At 38.3% G+C, this 21,123-nt stretch overlaps 1 protein-coding gene across 3 annotated transcripts in view; it reads right to left on the bottom strand.

Moving 5' to 3' along the window:
* The window catches only part of mettl25 (methyltransferase like 25), an 88,072-nt gene that overhangs the window by 47,651 nt on the left and 19,298 nt on the right, over positions 1-21,123 (bottom strand). For all 3 annotated transcript variants that reach the window (XM_060839753.1, XM_060839754.1, XM_060839755.1), the window contains exons 4-5: positions 6,954-7,583; positions 1,145-1,298 (exon numbers count right to left, since the gene is read on the bottom strand). In XM_060839753.1, coding sequence (XP_060695736.1) covers positions 1,145-1,298; positions 6,954-7,583 — 784 coding nt within the window. The remainder of the gene's footprint in view (positions 1-1,144; positions 1,299-6,953; positions 7,584-21,123) is intronic.

Here is a 21,123-nt window from a genome sequence, read left to right on the forward strand (position 1 = left end):
CCCTTCAGCTGTCCACAATAAGCGAGGTACTGACCGTACCCAGACTATGTTTACAAGACTTGCAGTGCAGTGTGTAACCTTTGATGTGATTCTGTAGATGCCAGCTTTTACCAAATAATCTTGAATGTGTGAGGAATTACACTGACAATCAGTTGGATGAGGAAGAAGGTCAGCTAAAGCAATAAACTGAGTATCAAGGTTTCTCATCTCCAAACTAAGCTGTGTGTTGTAACTGGGCCTGTTAATTTGAAGTAACAGCTGCCATCAAAGGTCAAAGAGGTTGAAGTTGGTTTATCAGCATATGGGAAACTTAATTTATCCAAATATATCAATAACATCCAGTTCTAATTTTGCTGCATGTGATATCAGCTTCGAATTGGATGAATTTATATTTCCTTTAGCTAAATATCCAGAAACTGGAGTCACTGACTTCAATCTCCACCTCAACCTCCATTACCATTTCAATGATTTTGGCCTCTCCTTCTATTCTACTTCTCTCCATTGTCCCTATCTCAGACTGAATCAAACTATTAAGAATTTCAGCATCTAAATCTACCCTGTGTTCAGAACATAGCACTATTTTGTCTCCATTATCTGGTCAACCACTTTTAAATATGTTTCAATGTCCATCCCACTACTTGCCTTATCCATTTGCCGTCTAACCCTTATCCACGCCTTTGTTCCAGTCAAACTCAACCCTTGAATATGAATCTTATTAGCCTTCCAAACTCTGGTGTCCATACGTGTCAATTGAAACTTCTTAACTGGTTCTTGTTTTATACAATCACCCTAATAATGTCATCTATTCGGCTGCTAGTCCAATGGCACCAATTTAAATTCCAATCCTTGGGTATATATACTTCCATGGCCCCATACCTCAGCAAAAGGCAAATTCCTGTCACTTCATTTTGTTTCAAAACTTTTAAAACATAAAATTAATCTTTTACAATATCAGAAATTGCTGGAAATGTTCAGCAGGCCTGGCAGCGTCAGTGGACAGAAATCAGAGTTAACGTTTCGGGTCCAGTGACCCTTCCTCAGAACTGATTTACAGCATCTGCAGTTCTTTTGGTTTAAATTCATCTTTTAGTTTGCTAATACCATAAGGTTTCTTGTTTCATTTAGTATACATGGTATTTATTACCTTTGCTGTCATCTGACAATTCAAACTCTTCTGAGAGAAGATGGTAGCAACAGCCCACACTGCAAACAACTTTAAGCTCCTGTTTAGTAACGAAGATGCGCAAAATATCCGAGGCAAGATCACCACAAGTGTGCAGACCGACCAGCATAGAGTCCTGTAAAGTAAGCAGTTTCATCTACATGACAAATTGAACAAAACAATACTGACTGGGAGGAGGCTTCTAAATATTGATTATTTTGTATATTAAATAAAGTAATATTTTTAATTTTAGCAAATCTCTTATTTGTTACAAGTGTTGTCCTCCCAAATATTTCATTTCACATGGTCAATTTTGAGAAAGTGCAATTTCCAGTAGGCAAATACTCTCATTTAACAGGTAGTTAAGATCGTGACATGGAAAGAGTATAGGATAAGTTACATGGACCAAAATCTCACTTATTTGTACTTATCGGTGTACTCCTTTATTGCAACTTTGCCTGATTTCCTTTCCTCCAAGTGAGGAAGAACATAATGGGCTGCTAATCCAGAAATTCCCTGGGTCTATACAGCTTAGTATTACCTGCATAATGCATTTACCCTTGAGCAAACTCAGTCTTTTGACAAGGTTTGACCTAGATAACAACCACATTTTACAATGAGTGAGTGAAGGTAATGCTATGTACTGTTTATTCTAATCTGGCAATAATTCAAAAACTAAAATTTGACTAAATCTTCTCTTTGTGTTGTAGCTATGAAGAATCTCAATATTTATTAAATGAACAATTAAAATTAATTCAAAACTAACTCATATAATTTGTTCAGATGCTCATTAAAGTTGTAAAAAAGTCAAGCATCTGCCACCTTGTGGCAGTCGCTTGACTTTTTTTTACAATTTTGAAGAGCATCCGAACAAATTATCTTAGTTTTGAAATAATTTTAGTAGTTCATTTAATGAAAACTGAGATTGACCTTGTGGCAGTCACTTCAGGATGCATAAATAGCCCATTTTGTGAGATTAGCAATATATGTAACTAACAAATGTAATTTAAACGTTTTGAAGACTTAGAAAATTAAACACAACACATGTCCAGTTAGCAAATTGTGGAGTTCATCAATTTGAGAGATGACGGCATCAAAGAAAATAAATCGTATTTTCTACAATTATATTGCATTTGCAAATAAGAGATAACAAACCTGAAGGAAGGCCTTGTTGACTTTTCACAACCAACAAGACGTTTCAATCCCAGACTCCAAACCTTGGAAAAACCATCTTCTAATTATAGCTGATTGTATATTTTTACATTCCACGGAAACTAACATATGGATTCACTGGTAACCTAATGCAAATGGCATTATTTTGGCTAAGGACAGTGCTATGCATGGCTATACATGTACCACATTTAGTAATCATAATTCAACTTGTCAATGAATGACTGCAGGACATTCTGAAGGAGGGAGGGGCGAGCAGACAGAGATCATGGTACATTTTGGTACCAATAGATAGGTAGAAAAAGAGAGGAGGCCTTGCCAGAAGTTTAGGGGAAATGAAGTAGGTTAAAGAACAGGAACCAAAAGGTAGTTATTTTTGGACTACTTCAGGTGCCATGTGCCATTGAGTAAAGAAATAGATTAGTACAGGTAAATGTGTGGCTGGAGACATGAGGAGGGCTTTAGATTTCTGAGACATTGAGACTACTTTTGGGGGAAACAATACCTGTACTAGGTGGATGGCTTGCACCTAAACTGGAATAGGACCAGTATCCTTGCAGGGAGGTGTGCTAGTGATGTTGGGGAAAGTTTAAACTAAATTGGCAGGGGAATGGGATCCAGAGTGAAGGATCAGCAGGGGAAGATGAATAGCCAAAATTAGAACAGAGGGCAAGGAGTCAAGAGACATAGAGATTATTCGCCAGTTAAAGCATAAAGACATTTGGCAAGGTTAGATGGTATTCATTTTAATGCAAAGAGTTTGATTAACAATGTCATAGAGTCATAAAGATGTACAGCACAGAAACAGACCCTTTGGTCCAACTCGTTCATGCCAACCAGATATCCTAAATAAATCTACTCCGATTTGCCAGCACTTGTCCCATTTCCTTCCAAACCCTTCCTATTCATATACCAATTCAGATGCCCTTTAAATGTTGTAATTGTACCAGCCTCCATCACTTCCTCTGGCAGCTCATTCCATAAACGCACCACCCTCTGCATGAAAAAGTTGCCCCTTAGGTCCCTTTTATATCTTTCCCCTCTCACCCTAAACATATGCCTTCTAGTTCTGTACTCCCCCATCCCAGGGAAAAAAACCTTGTCTATTTACCCCATCTATGCCCCTCATGATTGTATAAACCTCTATAAGGTCACCCCTCAGCCTCTAACACCAGGGAAAATAGTTCCAGCCTATTCAGCCTCTCCATATAGCTCAAATCTTCCAACTCTGGCAACGTCCTTGTAAATTCTTTTCTGTACCCTTTCAAGTTTCACAACATCTTTTCTATAGCAGGGAGACCAGAAGTACACACAGTACTCTACAAATGGCCAAACCAATGTCCTATACAACCGCAACATGACCTCCCTACTCCTATACTCGATGCACTGACCAATAAAGGCAAGCACTTTACTTCACTATCCTATCTACCTGTGACTTCACCTTCAAGGAACTATGAACCTGGACTCCAAGGTCTCTTTGTTCAGCAACACACCCCAGGATCTTACCATTAAATATATAAGCCCTGCCCTAATTTGTCTTTCTAAAATGCAGCACCTCACACTTATCTAAATTAAACTGCACCTGTCAATCTTCAGCCAATTGGCCCATCTGGTCAAGATCCCATTCTACTCTGAGCTAACATTCTCCGCTGTCCACTACACGTCCAATTTTGAAGTCGCCTACAAACCTACTAATCATACCATTGCAGATGAGTTGAGGGCACAAATTACAACACAGGGATGATATAACTGAGAGAGAAGCAGAACTGGCAGCTCGATATTTTATGATATAGGGTCTTCAGGTCAGAAAGGGAGGAAAGAGAGAAGAGGAGGTGGTGTGTCAGTATTGATCAGGACATCAATTGCAGCAGTAAGGCGGGATGACGTTTCTCAAACAAAGGTGTGCAGAATTTACAAACCAAAGATGAGCAATCACATTGCTGGGAGAGTACAATAGGGCTCCTAACAGTTCAAGAACAATAGAAAAGCAGAAGACGTAGGCAGATTTTAGAGAAGTGTAAAAGGAATAGGGTACTGATAATAGGGGATTTCAACTTCCCCTACATTAACTGAGATAACGTGAAAGGTTTATAGAAAGTGGAATTCTTAATATGCATCCAGGAAACCTTTTAAAGCCAGTCTATCTAAGGCCATACAAGAGAGGGGGCAGTCCTGGACTTAATTTTATGTAGTGAAGCTGGGCAAGGCAATGCTGAATACATTTACAGACAGTGATAGTAACTCCATGAGACTCAATATTATGAAAAGGACAAGGATAGACCTGAATACATTTACAGACAGTGATAGTAACTCCATGAGACTCAATATTATGAAAAGGACAAGGATAGACCTGAAATCAAAGTTCTAAATTGGGGTGAGGAGGAAGATTAATTTTAATAAGATCAGGTATGATTTGGGAGCAGATACTTTGAGGTAAATCAAGAAGGAAATAGAGAGAGTACAGGGCCGATATGTTCCAATAAAGACAAGAGATAGGACTGATAAATCTTGTGAACCCTGGATAGCAAGGGATATAGAGGAATGGATAAAGAGAAAAAAGGAGGTTTATGGCAGATACCAAGGGCTCAAAATAGCAGAAACCCAACAAAACATCAGAATGTGCAAGGGGAAATATAAAAAGGAAATTAAGAGAACAAAAAGGAAGCATAAAAGAATAATAGCAGGAAAACTAAATGAAGGATACATATGGAAAACGTAAGGCACATTAAGGATTACAGTGTCAATTTGTTCATGGAGCCAGAGGATGTTGGTGGGGTTCTAAATTTTGTTTTGATGTTTACTAGTGAGAGAGATGATTTGGCTACAGAAGTCAGGGAGAAGGACTGTGATATACTTAAAGAAATTAACGTAGATAGAGAGGTTGCTCTGAGTGGTCTGGTAGGCTTATAAGTAGATAAATCTCCAAGGCCAGATGAAGTGTGTCCCAGGCTGTTAAGTGAGGAAAGGGAGAAAATAGTAGGGGTCCTGACAATAATTTTCAATTCCTCTTTGGTCCAGGAGAGGTGCCAGAGGACTGGAAGACAGACAATGTGTTACACTTACTCAAAATGGGAGCAAGAGATAAATCAGGAAACTATAGGGTAGCCAGTGTAACCTCAATGGGAAACTAATGGAAGGAATAATTATTCTGAAGGACAGAATTAAACTGCAGTTAGAGAGGCAGGGATTGATCAAGAACAATCAGCATGGGGAGGTCATGTCTGACCAACTGATTGAACTTTTCAGAGGTAACCAGGAGTGTAAGTGAGGTCAGTGCACTCAATAAAGTCTACTTGGACATCAGCAAGGCTTTTGATAAAACCTCGTATGGGAGACTAACAGCGAATGTCCAAGAGTTCCAAGGGAGTTTTGCTAATTGGATACAGAATGGGGTGAATAGCAGAAAGCAGAGAGTGATGGTCGAGGGTGCTTTTTTGACTGGAAGCCTGTGTCCAGTGGAGATTACAGAGATCAGTTTTGGCGTTCTTGCTGTTTGTGGCATATATAAGCAATTTGAATTTGAAGCTGAAGGACTAATCAATAAGTTTGCAGATGATACAAATTGGGATGGAGGATAGTCTTAGATGACACAAAGATATAGGCGGAGTAGTCAGATAGGCTTATCAGTGGCAAATTGAATTCATTTTGGATAAATGTCTGATGATGCATTTTGGTAGGACAAACAGGACAATGGAATATATGATGATCAGTAGGACCTGGGCAACACAAAGGATCACAGGGTCGACTGGTGCCTTAAGGGGTCAGAACAGATAGATGAAGTGGTTAAGAAGGTATATGAGATACTTGACATTACTAGAGAGGCAAAGAGTTTAACAGAAGGAAGGTTATGTTAGAACTGTATAAGATTTTGGTTTGTCCACACCAAGAATATTATGTGCAGTTCTGGAATCCACATTAATGGAGGAATGTGAATACACCAGAGAGGGTGCAAGAGGAGATTTACTAGGATGTTATCCGGACTGGAGAGTTTTAGTTATGAAGTTAAATTGGATAGCTCAATAGATTGGGGTTGTTTTTCTTAGAGTAGAGGAGACTAAGGGAAGCATGATCGAGATGTATAAAATTATGAAGGACATAGCCAAGAACAAAGTTTTCCCCTGGTGAAGGGATCAACAACCAGTGGACATAGATTTAAGGGACAGAAGATTTCGATGGGATGTGAGGAAACCTTTTTCATCCATGGGGTGGTAAGCATCTGAAACTCACTGCCTGTAAGACTGGTAGAGGCTGAAATCCTCATAACATTTAAGGAATATTTATATATACAGTTGTGATGCCAGGACAAACTAGGCTATTGGATAAGTGCTTAAAAAATAGGTTTAGAATGGTTAGGTGGTTGCTTTTGAGTGGCAGCCAGTTGAAAAAGTTGCCTTTAAGTCGTCATTGTGGGCTGAATTTAAACTGGGTTCCAAAGTTGAATGAAGAGTATGTTAACCCAATTTGTCACCCACACAATCTTAAGATATTAGTTAAGTCTGTAGAACCATAGAAACTTTATGGCACAGAAAAAGATCATTCAGTTCATTTTGTCTGAGCTAGCTGAATAAACCAGCCACCCATTCTATATTTATACACTGCAGTTTGACTAAGGAAGGCTAACCTTTATGTCAGAAATGATGTCTTGGAGTTCAGTTGTAGAAGTAATATGCAGTGTTAATGGAGAGTAGAGATTAGCTTCTTTGATTTGTTTTGCTTTCGCATCCAAACCTGCAGTTTTCCTTCTCTCTTTCTCTTTATCATCAAGATCTCTTTTTTTCCTTGACAGTGAATTCATTTCCACTGCATCAGTTGACAGAAATTCCAGAAACAGATTGTCAGTACCATCAAATTCATTTTCTATTGATCCCACAAACTGTGTAGATACAACATTGTTACTTCTCTCGCTGGTCTCTAAATCTAAGGAAGTATCCATCACAGGAGTTTGTATATGGCTTGATTGATTTTGTGGACTATTCTCTTGCTCCCCACCAAGGCTAATTTGTTCCTTGGCTTCCTCAAAACTCTCCATTTTATTTGTTGGTTCTTCTTCCAGATTTTGTGGTGCAGCGTTGTGTTGGTTCTGACGCTTTGTTTGACGTTGGTAAACCTTCCAATATCTTTTTAATTTTCTGTTCCTTTCATTTGCCCCACTCGTGTTGGTACTAGAAGAATCTATGCCATACACATTCAAACCATACTGCATGGACAAGTAAGAACTCAAATATCCCTTTCCTGATCCGATATCAATTACCTAGAGGAAATCAAAATAAAACATTCAAGCTCATTATCATAATTTAAAACAACAATGCAATTTATAACACCCTGAGATAAGCAGTATCAATTGCAATCCAAATATATATTCATAACTGAATAACATTTTCATGTTTTCTTTTCATGTAATTCCTTTCTTATTGCGCTCCATACTGGACACAAAGGAATACTTGAAATATGAAGCATTATGCTTCATTTGGAAAAATATAAAAAACTTACATTAATAAATAAAATATTAGCTTCATTCACATCTGTAGCAATAATATTAAAATAGTATTATTAATACATCAAGCTGGAACTGAGACAGGGCAATTAGCACTGTGCAATATTATGCCTTAGACTGTAACATATATAAACATTATCAATGCTAACCCTTCCCAAATAACCAGCTGACTTATTGGACAGGAACTTACCTTTTTGGATGTGACCCTGACAGTGGGGCCATGACCGCACATCATGCGGCAAACAGTGACTTGCACTAATTAAGGGCAGCAGGAGGGCTTGCAAAACTGATTGAACTAATAGGAGGTCCTCCAGTTCAGAATGAAAACAAACTTGCAGTTCCAGGTAAAAGATAAAGAGGGAGAGTCTTCATTTTGAAAGCATTTATCTCCAACTTCTTAAACTGCAGCCTTTTAACCACTGATCCTATCTCTGGAAGAATGTCCTGAGTAAATAATGGAGCTGGCAAACTGGCTTGCCAGCAAAACCTTTTTTTTTGCCTATATGACCATCTCTCATCAGTGGCTGAAAACCCTGCCCATAGTATCTTAATTCTACAATGGAAAATTAAATGATGACAGGATTTTAAGCATATTACAATTATACCAGCAATCAAAACTTTAACTGTCACTCCTGTCAAATCTTGTATCTCTTTTCTCAAGACAACATCAAAGTAATAGAAAGAAAATAAGACAGCGAGGCAAATAAATAATAATATATATAGAATATCTATATTTGGGATAGCCAGCTGGCACAATATACTTTCTTTCAAATACTTATTTGTTATTGCTTCAGTAAAGAATAGCTGAGAACATTACAGCAACTATCAGTATAACGTATATTACACTTTATAGTGAATAATCATTTTTGGTTATATTGCTGCAGTTTGGTAATTGGATCCACATTTAATTTGCCCAAGATTCAAAATAGGGATCATTAGTGTAAACTTAAAAGATTATGTTCAGAGTTTTCCCTGTTCAGTGCTTTAATATACTAAAAATGCATATTTAAATTAATTTTAAAGCAATCTTTATATGCAAAATCAACAGAATGCAGGCTTGAGAATGAGCAAATGTGCATATTAAAGTGTTTTATGTTTGGGAACTGTATGATGAATAAATAAAAGCATTCAGGCAAGCTGTTCATCTATATTTTTTAATTCAAAGAGTAATTGATGGAAAAGATAGCTGAGAAGGTCCAACGGCTATATTCCAGCACATTAGACATCTTGTGCTAACCTTCTGCCAATCCTGCAACACTGACCAAAGCATGTATCAAAATGAAAATGTGGAACACTCATGTCATATACCTGAAGACTATTCCACTTACAGTTCGGGTTACTTTTTTGTGCTACCTAAGGCAGGAAGACATTAAGGAGAAATTGAAAAGGCAAAGGGCACAAATACTCAAAATGAGTGATGAAGAAATTGCTTAAAAGTTTGGTAAAATAAACAGTGTTCATTTGTTGAGTGTGACTAATTATTATGACCACATATTGCAGAAGGAAACAGTCTTACATATAATTCCTGCTCATGACTACATACTAAATCTGCTTCTGTGCCAGATTAACTGTCATTAATGGTATATGGTGCTTATTTTTGATATTATGAAATTTTGTAAGGAAAACATAGCATTAGTGAAGACAGTTGTGGAACATTCAGACGAAAAGCAGTGACAATTGAATCACAGTTCCATTATACTACATGATTTGTACTGCAGTGATATCAAGTTTTACTTCACTACACGTAACACAGTTACAAGGCAGTAATTCAATCAAGCCATTCTAATCACATCATAAACCGCAAGGGTGAAGCTTGAGGGTTCCTGATTCTCAGCAGGGCCTCTGAGATTAAATTACTGCCTTATATTGAATTCTTTTTCATAAAATATATTGAAAAGTCTTGACAAAAAGTTCTCAGCTTTCTTTTTTTAGAGTCCACGGAAAGTGCTTGAGTCCTTACGACAAGTAAATGTAACCAAATCATCTGGGATGTCAGCTATAAAACTATGTAGCACAACATGTGTATAATATCATGGAGTGGATTTTTTTGTGGGGCGTGGTGGGGGTAGAACATTTTACTGGGAAACAAAATGTTGCACGCTTTATAGAAGGCACTTAAAGGAGTTCCATGGAATACTGCTTTATTTCTCATGAGTGATGAAAGCCTACTCATTCAAGAAAAAGACAAACAGCAGCATAAAAAGTTTCCCTCACAACTGTTCACAGCAGGAACTTTCTATGTTTACTTCCTCTTTGGCAACTGATTAGGTGTTTTCTCAGATTGAATAAAGCTGCAGTAGAGTCCAATAAAAATTGATTTTGACAATCAAATTTGTCAAACATAAGGTAAGAGTGTGTGAAATTGGGTTAATGATAGAGCAGCAGATCTCAGGAAGACATGATAATCTCTCACAGTCAAAAGTTAAATGGTACTAAAACCACTACAGTGTTGACTTATCTATATTACATAAAGAAATCCAAACTCTATAAGTTCTAAAAGTAATCCCACAATCTGTATTCTATTTCACATTATTAAACTTCTTCTAATCAGAACTAAAATTCAAAAATTTTTCAAATGTTTTTCAACCAAACCAAAGTAGCACATTATATTACAGTACATGGTTAATTTCAACAAATATTAAGCACAAATTTGAGTCAGCTGTGTGTGCAAATGGAAAGCTAGACCTAGGGAAGGAATGAAAATAGTGAACTAAAGATTTCAAGGATGCTGTCAATTTCAGATAGACAAGTTGCCAGATTAACATTGTTATAAGGTTGAGGATTGGTCACTGTTTCACATATTGTATTGGGTGCATTGTTGAGGATAGGAATTAGCAAACTAACTCACACTAAAAGAAAACTAAAACACAGACATAGTATATGTATGTTACTTTTTAGGAAGACAATGCAACCTGTATTAATACAGCAAATTTAACAAGTAAAATTACCCCCAAGACATTTTACTGAAGCATTATATGGAAAACATTGACATTGAGCCACATAAGATATTAGCACTGGTGAACAAATGCTTGGTCAAAGAGGCGAGTTTTACAAAGCATATTAAAGTGAGAGAGGTAAGGAGGTTTAAGCATGGGATTTCAGAACTTTGATCCAGACAGCTGTTGGGACAAAGTAAATTACAGTTGCTACATAAACTGGAATTGAAGGAATACAGATCTCCGAGGAACAAGGCAGCAGTTTAATAGAATAGTGCACGCTTGACTGAATGAGTGCAACTCCACAAAATGCTGAAGAAACACAATACTATCAAAGACAATGCAATGTGCTTAATCAACATCCCATCCACCAAATGAAACATTCACTCCCTCCACCAACAACACACAGTGGCTTCAGTGTATATTATAGTAAGCATAAAATGAACAGCAGCAAACTCCTTCTCCAAACCCATAACTTCAACACCTAGAGGAACAGGGCAGTACATGCCTGGGCACACTATTATTTGCAAGTTCCCCTTCAAGCCACAAACCACGCTGACCATATTTCCTTCACTTTCACTGGATCAAGATCCCTGAAATTCTTTATTAATAGCTGTGTGTGAGAATCCGAACCTGAATGGTTGCAATGGTTCAAGATGGTGTCTTCCATCTGAAAGGCAGAGATGGGCAACTGTTTGCCTTGCCAGCAATATTACATCCCAATAAAGGATTTTAAAAAGCAAAAAAAGGCTTTAACCAACATATCAATGTCACACTGAATGACCTGAATGACAATAAACTGGTTTCAAAGTGTCTAAATTAATATATAAGTTGAAATCTTTCATAGTAACCCCAATCATTAGCCACATGATAAAAGGATTCACAACGTAACTAGTTTCAAGATTTAAAGTTTCAAAAAGCTAGAATAGTAGGGATACACAGCTTGCCAGTCTTGGTAAATTTTTCATGTTGTGCAAAAATATCTTCAGACCATTAATTCCTTCAAAAGGGAAATCTTACACAAGTTAGAGATTTTTAAGAAACTTTAACTGTGATTCAACACTGCTTATACAGAGGGAAGCATTAGATTGACCTTTGCCCAATCTTATAATCCTGCAGTGAGTAACTTACCCCCTAACTCCCCAAAACCCATCCACCACCTAAAAGAGACAAGTCAAAAGCAATGTTCCCTCTAAAGTGCAGTGCAAACACTAGAAGGTTCCATGGAGGCCATAAGATGGGCTACTGCATAACCTTCTACTTATAAAAGCTGTGCCCTTAAAGATCCATGGAGTAGAAAAATGATTTGTGGTAACATTGGTCAGGGGTGTAATGGAATACCCCTCATTTGCCTGGATGGGTGCAGCTCCAACAACTCTCAAGACACTTGACCATGGTTCATCCGCTATCTCAATGCCATAACCCTGCTTTCTCTATAATCTCCTGGATGCCTTTTAATATCTAAAACATTATCAATCTCTTTCTTTAATATACTCACTGAACCAGCTTTCACAGCTTTCTGTGGTAACAAATTGCACTAATGAAGCACCCTCTGATTGAAGATGCTCCCTCATCTCAATCTTAAATGGCCTACTATTTATTTAGTTCCTGCCTTCAACATCATCTAAATGCTGTGCTGAGGGGATCAAGGACTGGTTTGTGTCAATGTCTGTCAGCAAACCTGACACCATGGATATTCTCAAAATAACTGAAGTATTAGAAATACACAATACAAAAGTGTATGTCCAACAGTGCCTTAGGACATTTGGCTACCTAAAAGACATTACATAAATGCTCCCCTAATTTGTTTTTGTTCTGGTGCAGCATGGTACATGGAACCATTACATCCTTGAAACAGTTGTAACCCGATTAAACCACAACATTTGGGAATTTGAAATTCAATTCGGAAACAATAAAGAAAACTGTTGGAAAGGTTAAATGTATGTTGTATATTTGGATTTAAACTTAGTTAACTCTCAGAAAGAGAGAGCCTGGGGTGGCACAGAAAGGAGTTGGAACACCTTTAGACTATGAAAAATAACTTTGCATTAAAATTAACTACAGTTGACTCAAAGGTCATTATCAAACAAACTCTTTGACATAAAACAGTCTTGATCAGGAATCTTATGTCCATATAATTAAACCATGCAAGTTTATGGCATTGTTTCCATTCTTCTATATTTTTCATTTGTTTGGTATTAGAACCATTATCTTTAAGGAAAATAACAGTTAGATAAATATTACCAGATTTATTTGGAAGGTTGTGCATTAATTTGAAAAACTGTTTCTGGTTATAAGGTTTATGAATCAAATTATTTTTTGCATATTTGTTCAAGAGTACCTCAAAGAACATAATGGGTCATTGTGTGGGACTAATTTTGTTCAAGACAAGTCTATCAAGATAATCTTTGATCCCATGTTGTGAGTTGGCAAAGTACAAAATCTGACTTAAGTGTACTTAAATTATAAAATTAATATCTGGAAACTTATACAAGGATTTTACATAGAACGTTAGTAGCTCGCTGACCTATTAACATACACTGATAATTCCGCAGCATGTGGTTTGATGCAAGTGAAGTTTAAATCCTGAGAATGAATTCCATCAAAAAATAATCCACCCTCACAGAATCTCTCACCTGCAAAGTTTCTAGGCTACAACATTTTTATTTCTGGTTTCTGCTTAAAATGCTCAGCACTCTCTCTCCTTTTTCTGGCATTGCGCAGGTCTTGTTCAAATTGCATGCCTTCATTCTCACATCCTACTTCAGATTTTTAGTCAACCTATCACACCTATAGATTGTATTTTGATACAAATGAAAAACGGGAACTAGTATGACTTTACTGTAATGTAGAAGGTACTAACAAAACTGTGGGACTGCATAGTTTTCAAAAAATAATATAAACATACAGCAAGGGGAAAATTTTATGTAACAATAACACTGCCTGGGTAGCTATTTGATTATAACTTTATAATCAAATTTGACACCGAACAGCAGGCACGGATTAAAACAGATGGTGTATCCAATACATGAAGGAATTGATGCCACAAAAGAGCTTCCTTGGAAGGAAACACCAAGTAAATACTGAGTCCATGGAGCTGCTAAGTTTGAACAATGGTATAGATTCTATAATTTACATAATATGGTAATTGAGTTCTTTTTTTCTTGTTCTTTCTTGGGATATGGGCATAATTGACAAGGCCACAATTGTTGCACAACCCAAATTCCCTTAATTTTCCTTCAGTGGATAAGACATGGAATGGAGATACATACACAGATTCAAAACATAGTATTAATTCTTAAGGCAGACCAAATAGGGCCCAGTAATTGATTGGGTACAAATGAAGAGCACCACACCCCTCACTTCCATTAGAAACAACTATCACCACTGAATCATCTAGAATTAAAAATAGAAAAGTATTTACATTCTCATGACTTCAGGATTCTTTATAACCACTAAATACTTTTGAAGAGCAGTCAGTATTGTAATGTAGGAAATTATGCAGCCTCACTGCAAAACCCCAAAAACAGAATGTGATAATATTCATATCTTTTTTATGATGTTGAATGGTGGATAAATATTGCACTGGACACTGAGGATTCCTTCCTTGCTCTTTCTCAAAATAGTGCAGTAGGACCTTTTAAATCCACTTGAGAGTAGGTGGGTCCTTAGTTTACTATGTCATCTGAAATAAGATACTTTCAACCATATAGCATTCCGTGCAGAGAAAGACCCATTGAAGATCAGAGGAGAGAAGGATTGTTTAGCAGTTGGAGGTACTGAGGCTGATATGGCCAGGTATAAGAGTAAGAATGCATCTCTACCCAAACATAAACAAGACACCAGGGCGTTTCTGGAATTCACTTATGTGTCCAAGCGTACCAAGTACCTTTCTTAAAGATCTACAGATTCCACAAATTCACTGCCTATCCACATGTCTGTCTTCTGACATTTCATCCAAGCTAGCAGTCTCCTGTTTCCCTGTTTGGTGACAATTTCAAGAAAAATTCACCTCAGAACCAAACGCACGAATTGAATTAGTGCATGCCAATTTTCAAACAACCTATGCCACAAGTTTCCCGTCCACCTCTGACTCAACCTTGAAGGTAAGACTTAATTTGAAAAAGGATTTAAGGTACTGACTATTCACGGGATGCAGACAGATTGAAAATAGATAGCAATCACAAAACAATATGAAGCTCAACCCACCTCTGACTTAATTCCTACACTTCACCCCATCATTAGGGTCCCACTGAATTAAGTCTTTCTTAAAGCAGAAGTAGGCCATTCAGCCCATTGAGTCGGTGCTACCATTCAATGAGATCATAGTTGATCTGATAATCATCAATTCTATCTATAACATTTGTTTTCCTTACTGATTAAAAATCTGTCTACCTCAGCTTTGATTATTAAATTTCTCCTCATCCCTGTCTTAAATGTGTGACCCCTTATTCTGAGATTAAGAACACTGGTCTTAAGACTCGACAAGGGGAAACAACCTCTCAATACCTGCCTTGTCAAATTCCCTCAGAATCTTGTTAGCTTCAATCAGGTTGCCTCTTACTCTTCTGAACTCCAATGAGTATAGGTCCAACTTACACAACGTCTCTTTATAAGGCAGTCCCTCCATATCCAGTATCAATAGTGAACTTTCTTCGGACTGTCTCAAATCTTTCCTTTGATAAGGGAACCAAAACTGCACAGAGTGATCCAGCTGTGGTCTGACTAGTACTATGTACAGTTCCTTGCTTTCCCTTTGAAATAAAAAATGAGATCTGCAGATGCTGGAGATCACAGCTGCAAATGTGTTGCTGGTCAAAGCACAGCAGGCCAGGCAGCATCTCAGGAATAGAGAATTCAACGTTTCGAGCATACCAACATTTCTTTTGTCTTTCTTATTACCTGCTGAACTTGGATCCTAATTTTTCTAATTCATGCATGAAGATTCCCAAATCCAATTTTTCTGCAGTATTTTGCAGTCTCTCTCCATTTAAAGATGTGCAGGTTAGGTGAATTGGCCATGCTAAATTAACCATAGTGTTAGATGCATTAGTCAGAGGGAAATGGGTCTGGGTGGGTTACTCTTCAGAGGGTTGGTGTGGACTGGTTGGCCCGAAGGGCCTGTTTCCACATTGTAGGGAATCTAATCTAATCTAAAAAAGCTCCTCTGTTCTTCATGTCAAAGTACTCCTAACGGCCACATTTCCATTTTTACAACCCGAATTAAATATTGCCTAAAGATAAAAGTCATGGAAAATATTACAAAATGGAGAATTTGAAAAGATTACATGGAAAATATGTTAAGGTTTAAAATCAAATCTTCAGTTATGTCCTGTAAACCATCTACTAAAGCTTTAATTCATCAATGTCTAGCATTTGTAAGCTATCACACTGAATTCAAAGTTTCTTTTTCAAAATATTATTTCATGAAAGGGCTCTTACTCTTCTGAACTCCAGTGAGTAAAGGTCCAACTGACACATTATCATTATATGATTATGGTAAACTGATGATCTAAAATAGTGCTTTTCAAAATATACCTCGCATTAATTTATCTCAAGACTAATCTCCTGAAACAAATCAACTGATTAAAAGGGAAAAAAAATTGTCTGCCAATGAAAAAGTCCTATCATAATGAATCAAAATGACAACACTCACCACTGGCCTTTTAAACAGGATTCCCGAGCAGTATATGCATTATTTGACTCCTTCCTCCCATCTGGCTGCTGTATACGTGCACAGCAAAATTTTCAGGGAGAAAGGAACCATTTATCTATGATCAATGTCAGTTTTGAGCTGACTGCAAAAGTAGTCTCTGGAACTCATTCCAATTTCCCTTCTGTGGGAGACACATCTTGCATCTATGTACTTACTCTTTCTGTTCAAAAGCCGAACAAAATTGACTAACCCATGCACCAATAAATTTCATCTACAATTTATCTACGTTTTAAGAAAATGCATACATATTTGCATATTTGATGGGTCTTAATTTCAGAAAACTTCCCAACAGTCAGTTTGTTCTTCTGAAGATACAAAACGATGTCATCATTAGAGCTGCAATCAAATTTATAACAAGTGCTGCCAAATGATATTAGAGCCATTATTTTCTTAAATAAAGAGTATACATTGCATATTAGCAAATGATTATGATATCATGGATGAGGTCACATCTGGAGTTGAGAGCTTTGAATAATATATTGGAAACATCTGGAACCACGATAAATTTCTTCAATTCTTGTTGAAATGTTTTCCAAAATTTTTTGGAATATATTTGGTCATTACATGGATACATCAGCTATAGTTTGGTGACCTTTACTACTAGTTTCAAAGTTAATTTAAACGTACAGTTTTTTTTTATCATAGCAAGTTTTTGGAGGAATGTATATTGCTTATGAAGGGGTCAGTGCTATGGACAGTTTTTAAAAGCTCCTTCCACCCATTATTAGAATGAAACATTATCTGATTATGGGTGAAACTGTTCCAATTGCCTCAATTCAATCAGAAAAGGCATTCTTGTAGCACCACTGACATTTCCATGAGATACCCTTAGGCACTCTTATAATTAAAATTCACAATTGGTCCAAACTTTGGCTGCACTGCTCTTTTTCATTTTATCTAAGAGCCTTCAAAGCTGGCACAGAGGACAGTTCACCCCACAGAAAATGGTGTGTGCTAATCATAGAATCCCTATAATGTGGAAACAGGCCATTTGGTCCAACCAGTCCGCACTGACTGTCTGATGAGCATCCCTACCCCATCCATGTAACCCTGTATTTCCCACGGCTAATCCACCTCACCTATACATCCCTGACAGTACGGGCAATTTAGCAGAGCCAATCCACCTAACTTGCACATCTTTGGACTGTGGGAGAAAACAGGAGCCAACCCATGCAGACATAAGGAGAATGTGCAAACTCCACAGTCACCCAAATCTGGAATTGAATCCGGGTCCCTGATACGGTGAGGCAACAGTGCTAACCACGGAGCTTTCATGCACTACTGCATTACCCAATTTTTTCACTATACACTTCATCTTTCCACATTAGCTAACAATCTAAGATTGGTTAATATATATTTAGAACACCTGCAACTCAATCTATTTGTCAACTTCCATTGACAGACTGGGAGACATAAATCTGATGTTGTAAATTAAGTTTACTCCAATCAATTAAATAAGGGATACATTTTTCATCTGCATTATTCAGTATCAATGGCCAGAAAATCTATTTTCAAATACCTTTACGTAAAAAGCCCCAGTGAGATCCATATATTCTGAAGAAGGGTCACTGGATGCGAAATGCTAACTCTTTTTCTCTCCACAGATCTGCTGAGTTTCTCCAGAAATTTCTAATTTTGTTTCAGATTTCCAGCATGTTTCAGTTCTTCATTTTATTCATCCAGAAATATATTGGCCATTAGAAAGATAAAAGCATTTATACAAATCTTGTATAATTGCACACATTAGATCTCACAGATAGGTATACGTTACTAGGCAAAATAAGTGCAACCAGCACATTAAGCTCCAAATCGTTTTAAGTAATTCATACACCACAGGCTAGTTAAACATCCCTCGTCTTTTTACAGTAGTCTACTTACTTTTCAAATCACACTTCTTAGAAGTAACCTCTGATCTCACTGACAAACCTTACCACAGCACACCAAAAGCAGTATTGTTTTAAACAGACTGTGGGATTGTTTTCTTTGTAGTTAAATGGCCTCACATCATGCTGCTTAATCAGCTATAATCTCTGAACATTTAATAGTTGGTTTCAACATCCATCTTTTGCTCCAACCATCAGCTCATGATTGCTCAGAATCTGGCCCCTATTCTTAAAATTTGGAGGATATTCCTGGTATTATTTTGGGTTAGATCAAACACAAGTTTAATGCTTATTATGGATCAATAAACCACTATTAAATTAAGCTGACTTGTGAGGCAGGGCAGAAAGTTAGGATAGGGTCTATTTCCAAGTCTTAAATATACCAATGCAGGAAAATTTTACTGGCTTCAATGTTTGTGAGGGCATCCCTTTATTATCCCCTTAATTGGCCTGTAGTTGGGTTTGGCAGACAATTAGGGACAAGAGAGATGGGAATGGATGCTTCACTGTACAAGTGTAAAACAATTTCAGCAAAAATAACAAATGGGATGGCTGCAGTTACATCAAGTTGCCTCCTGTTGAAAAGATATCTCAGAAGGAGCAGAGGGCTGATTGCCTTCCTTATCTCAGATGACCCTGAACGCCAGTGCACAACCCAATTTGTGCCTGGCAGTTTTGTGCCCTCTATGAGTTCATAATTCCAAGAAGGTGACAATTTCCTTCACTAACTGAATGCTTATTGACCATTCTCACCTGTGTACTAACGGCTGAGACCCCTTCTTACTTGTATCTCCCTACTGGGGTCCACTGGATTCGATTCTAGCAACTTTCCCATAAAAGACATCAAGCTAATTGGTTCTCATTTCTTCTTTTCTCCCTCCCTCCCTTCTTGAAGACATGGATCATATTTGCTATTTAACAAGTTGATGAAAACTTTCTAGAACATGGTGAACTTTTGAAAAATTAACACCAAGGTGACTATCTGATTAGTCAACCCAAAGTCCATCAGAATCAAGGAACTTCAGCCCATAACTCCATCAGCTTGCACATTATCATGTCCCTGGTGATTGTAATTTTCACCAATTTCCATTTTCTGATTTACAGCTATTAATGGAACATTGTAGGTGTGGGGGATTGGTGCTGGCCAAGGTTGCAGGACAGGTGGAGGGGGGTGATGGACGGTGTTGGGGGGTGGGCGGGGGCGCAGTGTTGGATTGGGTTGAGTGCAGGCGGAGGGCGGGATTAGTGAGCAGGCGGGGAGGCGGTGTTGGACAGCGGGGAGGTTGTGGTGTTGGATGGGATTGGGTCGTGGGCGGGGGCGCAGTTAGACGGAGTGGGGTTGGGCGGGGACACTGTGGATGGGATTGGAGCGGGTGGGGGGCAGGGTTGGACGGGATTGGGGGGGCGGGTGGGCGGAGAGTGATGTTGGACAGGGTTGGGAGTGGGTGGGCAGAGGGTGATGTTGGACAGGTTGGGGGTGTGCAGGTGGGTGGAGAGTGGTGTTGGACGGGGTTGGGGACAGGCAGGGGCGATGTTAGACGGTGTTGGGGGTGGATGCTGGGCGGGATTGGGGTTGGGTGGGGGCGATGTTAGACGGTGGGGGTGGGCGGGGGCCCGCGTGCTGTGTGCTGCAGTCTCCTCTCCTGAACGGGAAACAGACTTAACAGAAAATTCTGAGTCGCAGAGCAGAGACATTGAATCGATTAATCAAATAATCAATTATCTGAACGAAACAGTGCTTGCCCATCTTGTTTGGATAATTGAGGTTCCTTGGTTCTGCTTTGCTTGCTAAATTCACCTATCAGATCTTCTAAGGTAGCAGCGCTGTAGGACTTAAGCGAGCAGAATTAAAGAGAATCCCAAAGCATTTTATTCTTATATAAGAAGCAAGTGGGTAACTAGAGAAAGGATTGGTCCACTAAAGGATAATGAAGGAAGGCTGTGTGTCGAACCTGAGTGAATGGGTGAGTTTATGAATGATTACTTTGCATCAGTGTTCACGGAAGAGAGGAACATGATGAATATTGAGGTTAGAGGTAGAAGTTTGATTAGTCTGGATCACGTTGACATAAGTAGGGAAGATGTGTTGGTTAGGCTGGAGGTTATTAAGTTGGACAAATCCTCAGGACCGGATGGGATCTATCCCAGGTTACTGAGGGAGGCGAGAGAGGAAATAGCTGGGGCCATGACAGATATCTTTATGGCATCCTTAAGTACAGGTGAGGTGCTGGAGGACTGGAGCATTGCTCATATTGTCCCCGTACAAGAAGAGTAGAAGGGATATTCCAGGTAACTACAGACCATTCAGCCTGACGTCAATGGCAGGAAAGTTGCTGGAGGAGGTACTGAGGGACAGGAGCGATTTATATTTAGAAAAGAATGGGCTTATCAGTGATAGGCAACATGTTTTGTGCAAGGGAGATTTTGCCTGACCAACTTAATAGAGTTCTTCGAGGAAGTGACCAAGTTGATAGATGAAGGAAGCGCTGTTGATGTCATATACATCGACTTTAGTAAGCCATTTGATAAGCTTCCCCGTGGTAAACTAATGGAGAAAGTGAAGTCACATGGTATTCAGGGGGTTCTAGCTAGGTGGATAAAGAACTGGTTGAGCAATAGGAGACAGAGTAGTAGTTGAAGGGAATTTCTCGAAATGGAGAAAGGTGACCAGTGATGTTCCACAGGGGTCAGTGTTGGGCCCACTGTTGTTTGTAATATACATAAATGATCTGGAAGAGGACACTGTTGGTATGATCAGCAAG

Source organism: Hemiscyllium ocellatum, chromosome 19, assembly GCF_020745735.1.
Source record: "Hemiscyllium ocellatum isolate sHemOce1 chromosome 19, sHemOce1.pat.X.cur, whole genome shotgun sequence".
NCBI classification, from domain to species: Eukaryota; Metazoa; Chordata; class Chondrichthyes; order Orectolobiformes; family Hemiscylliidae; genus Hemiscyllium; species Hemiscyllium ocellatum.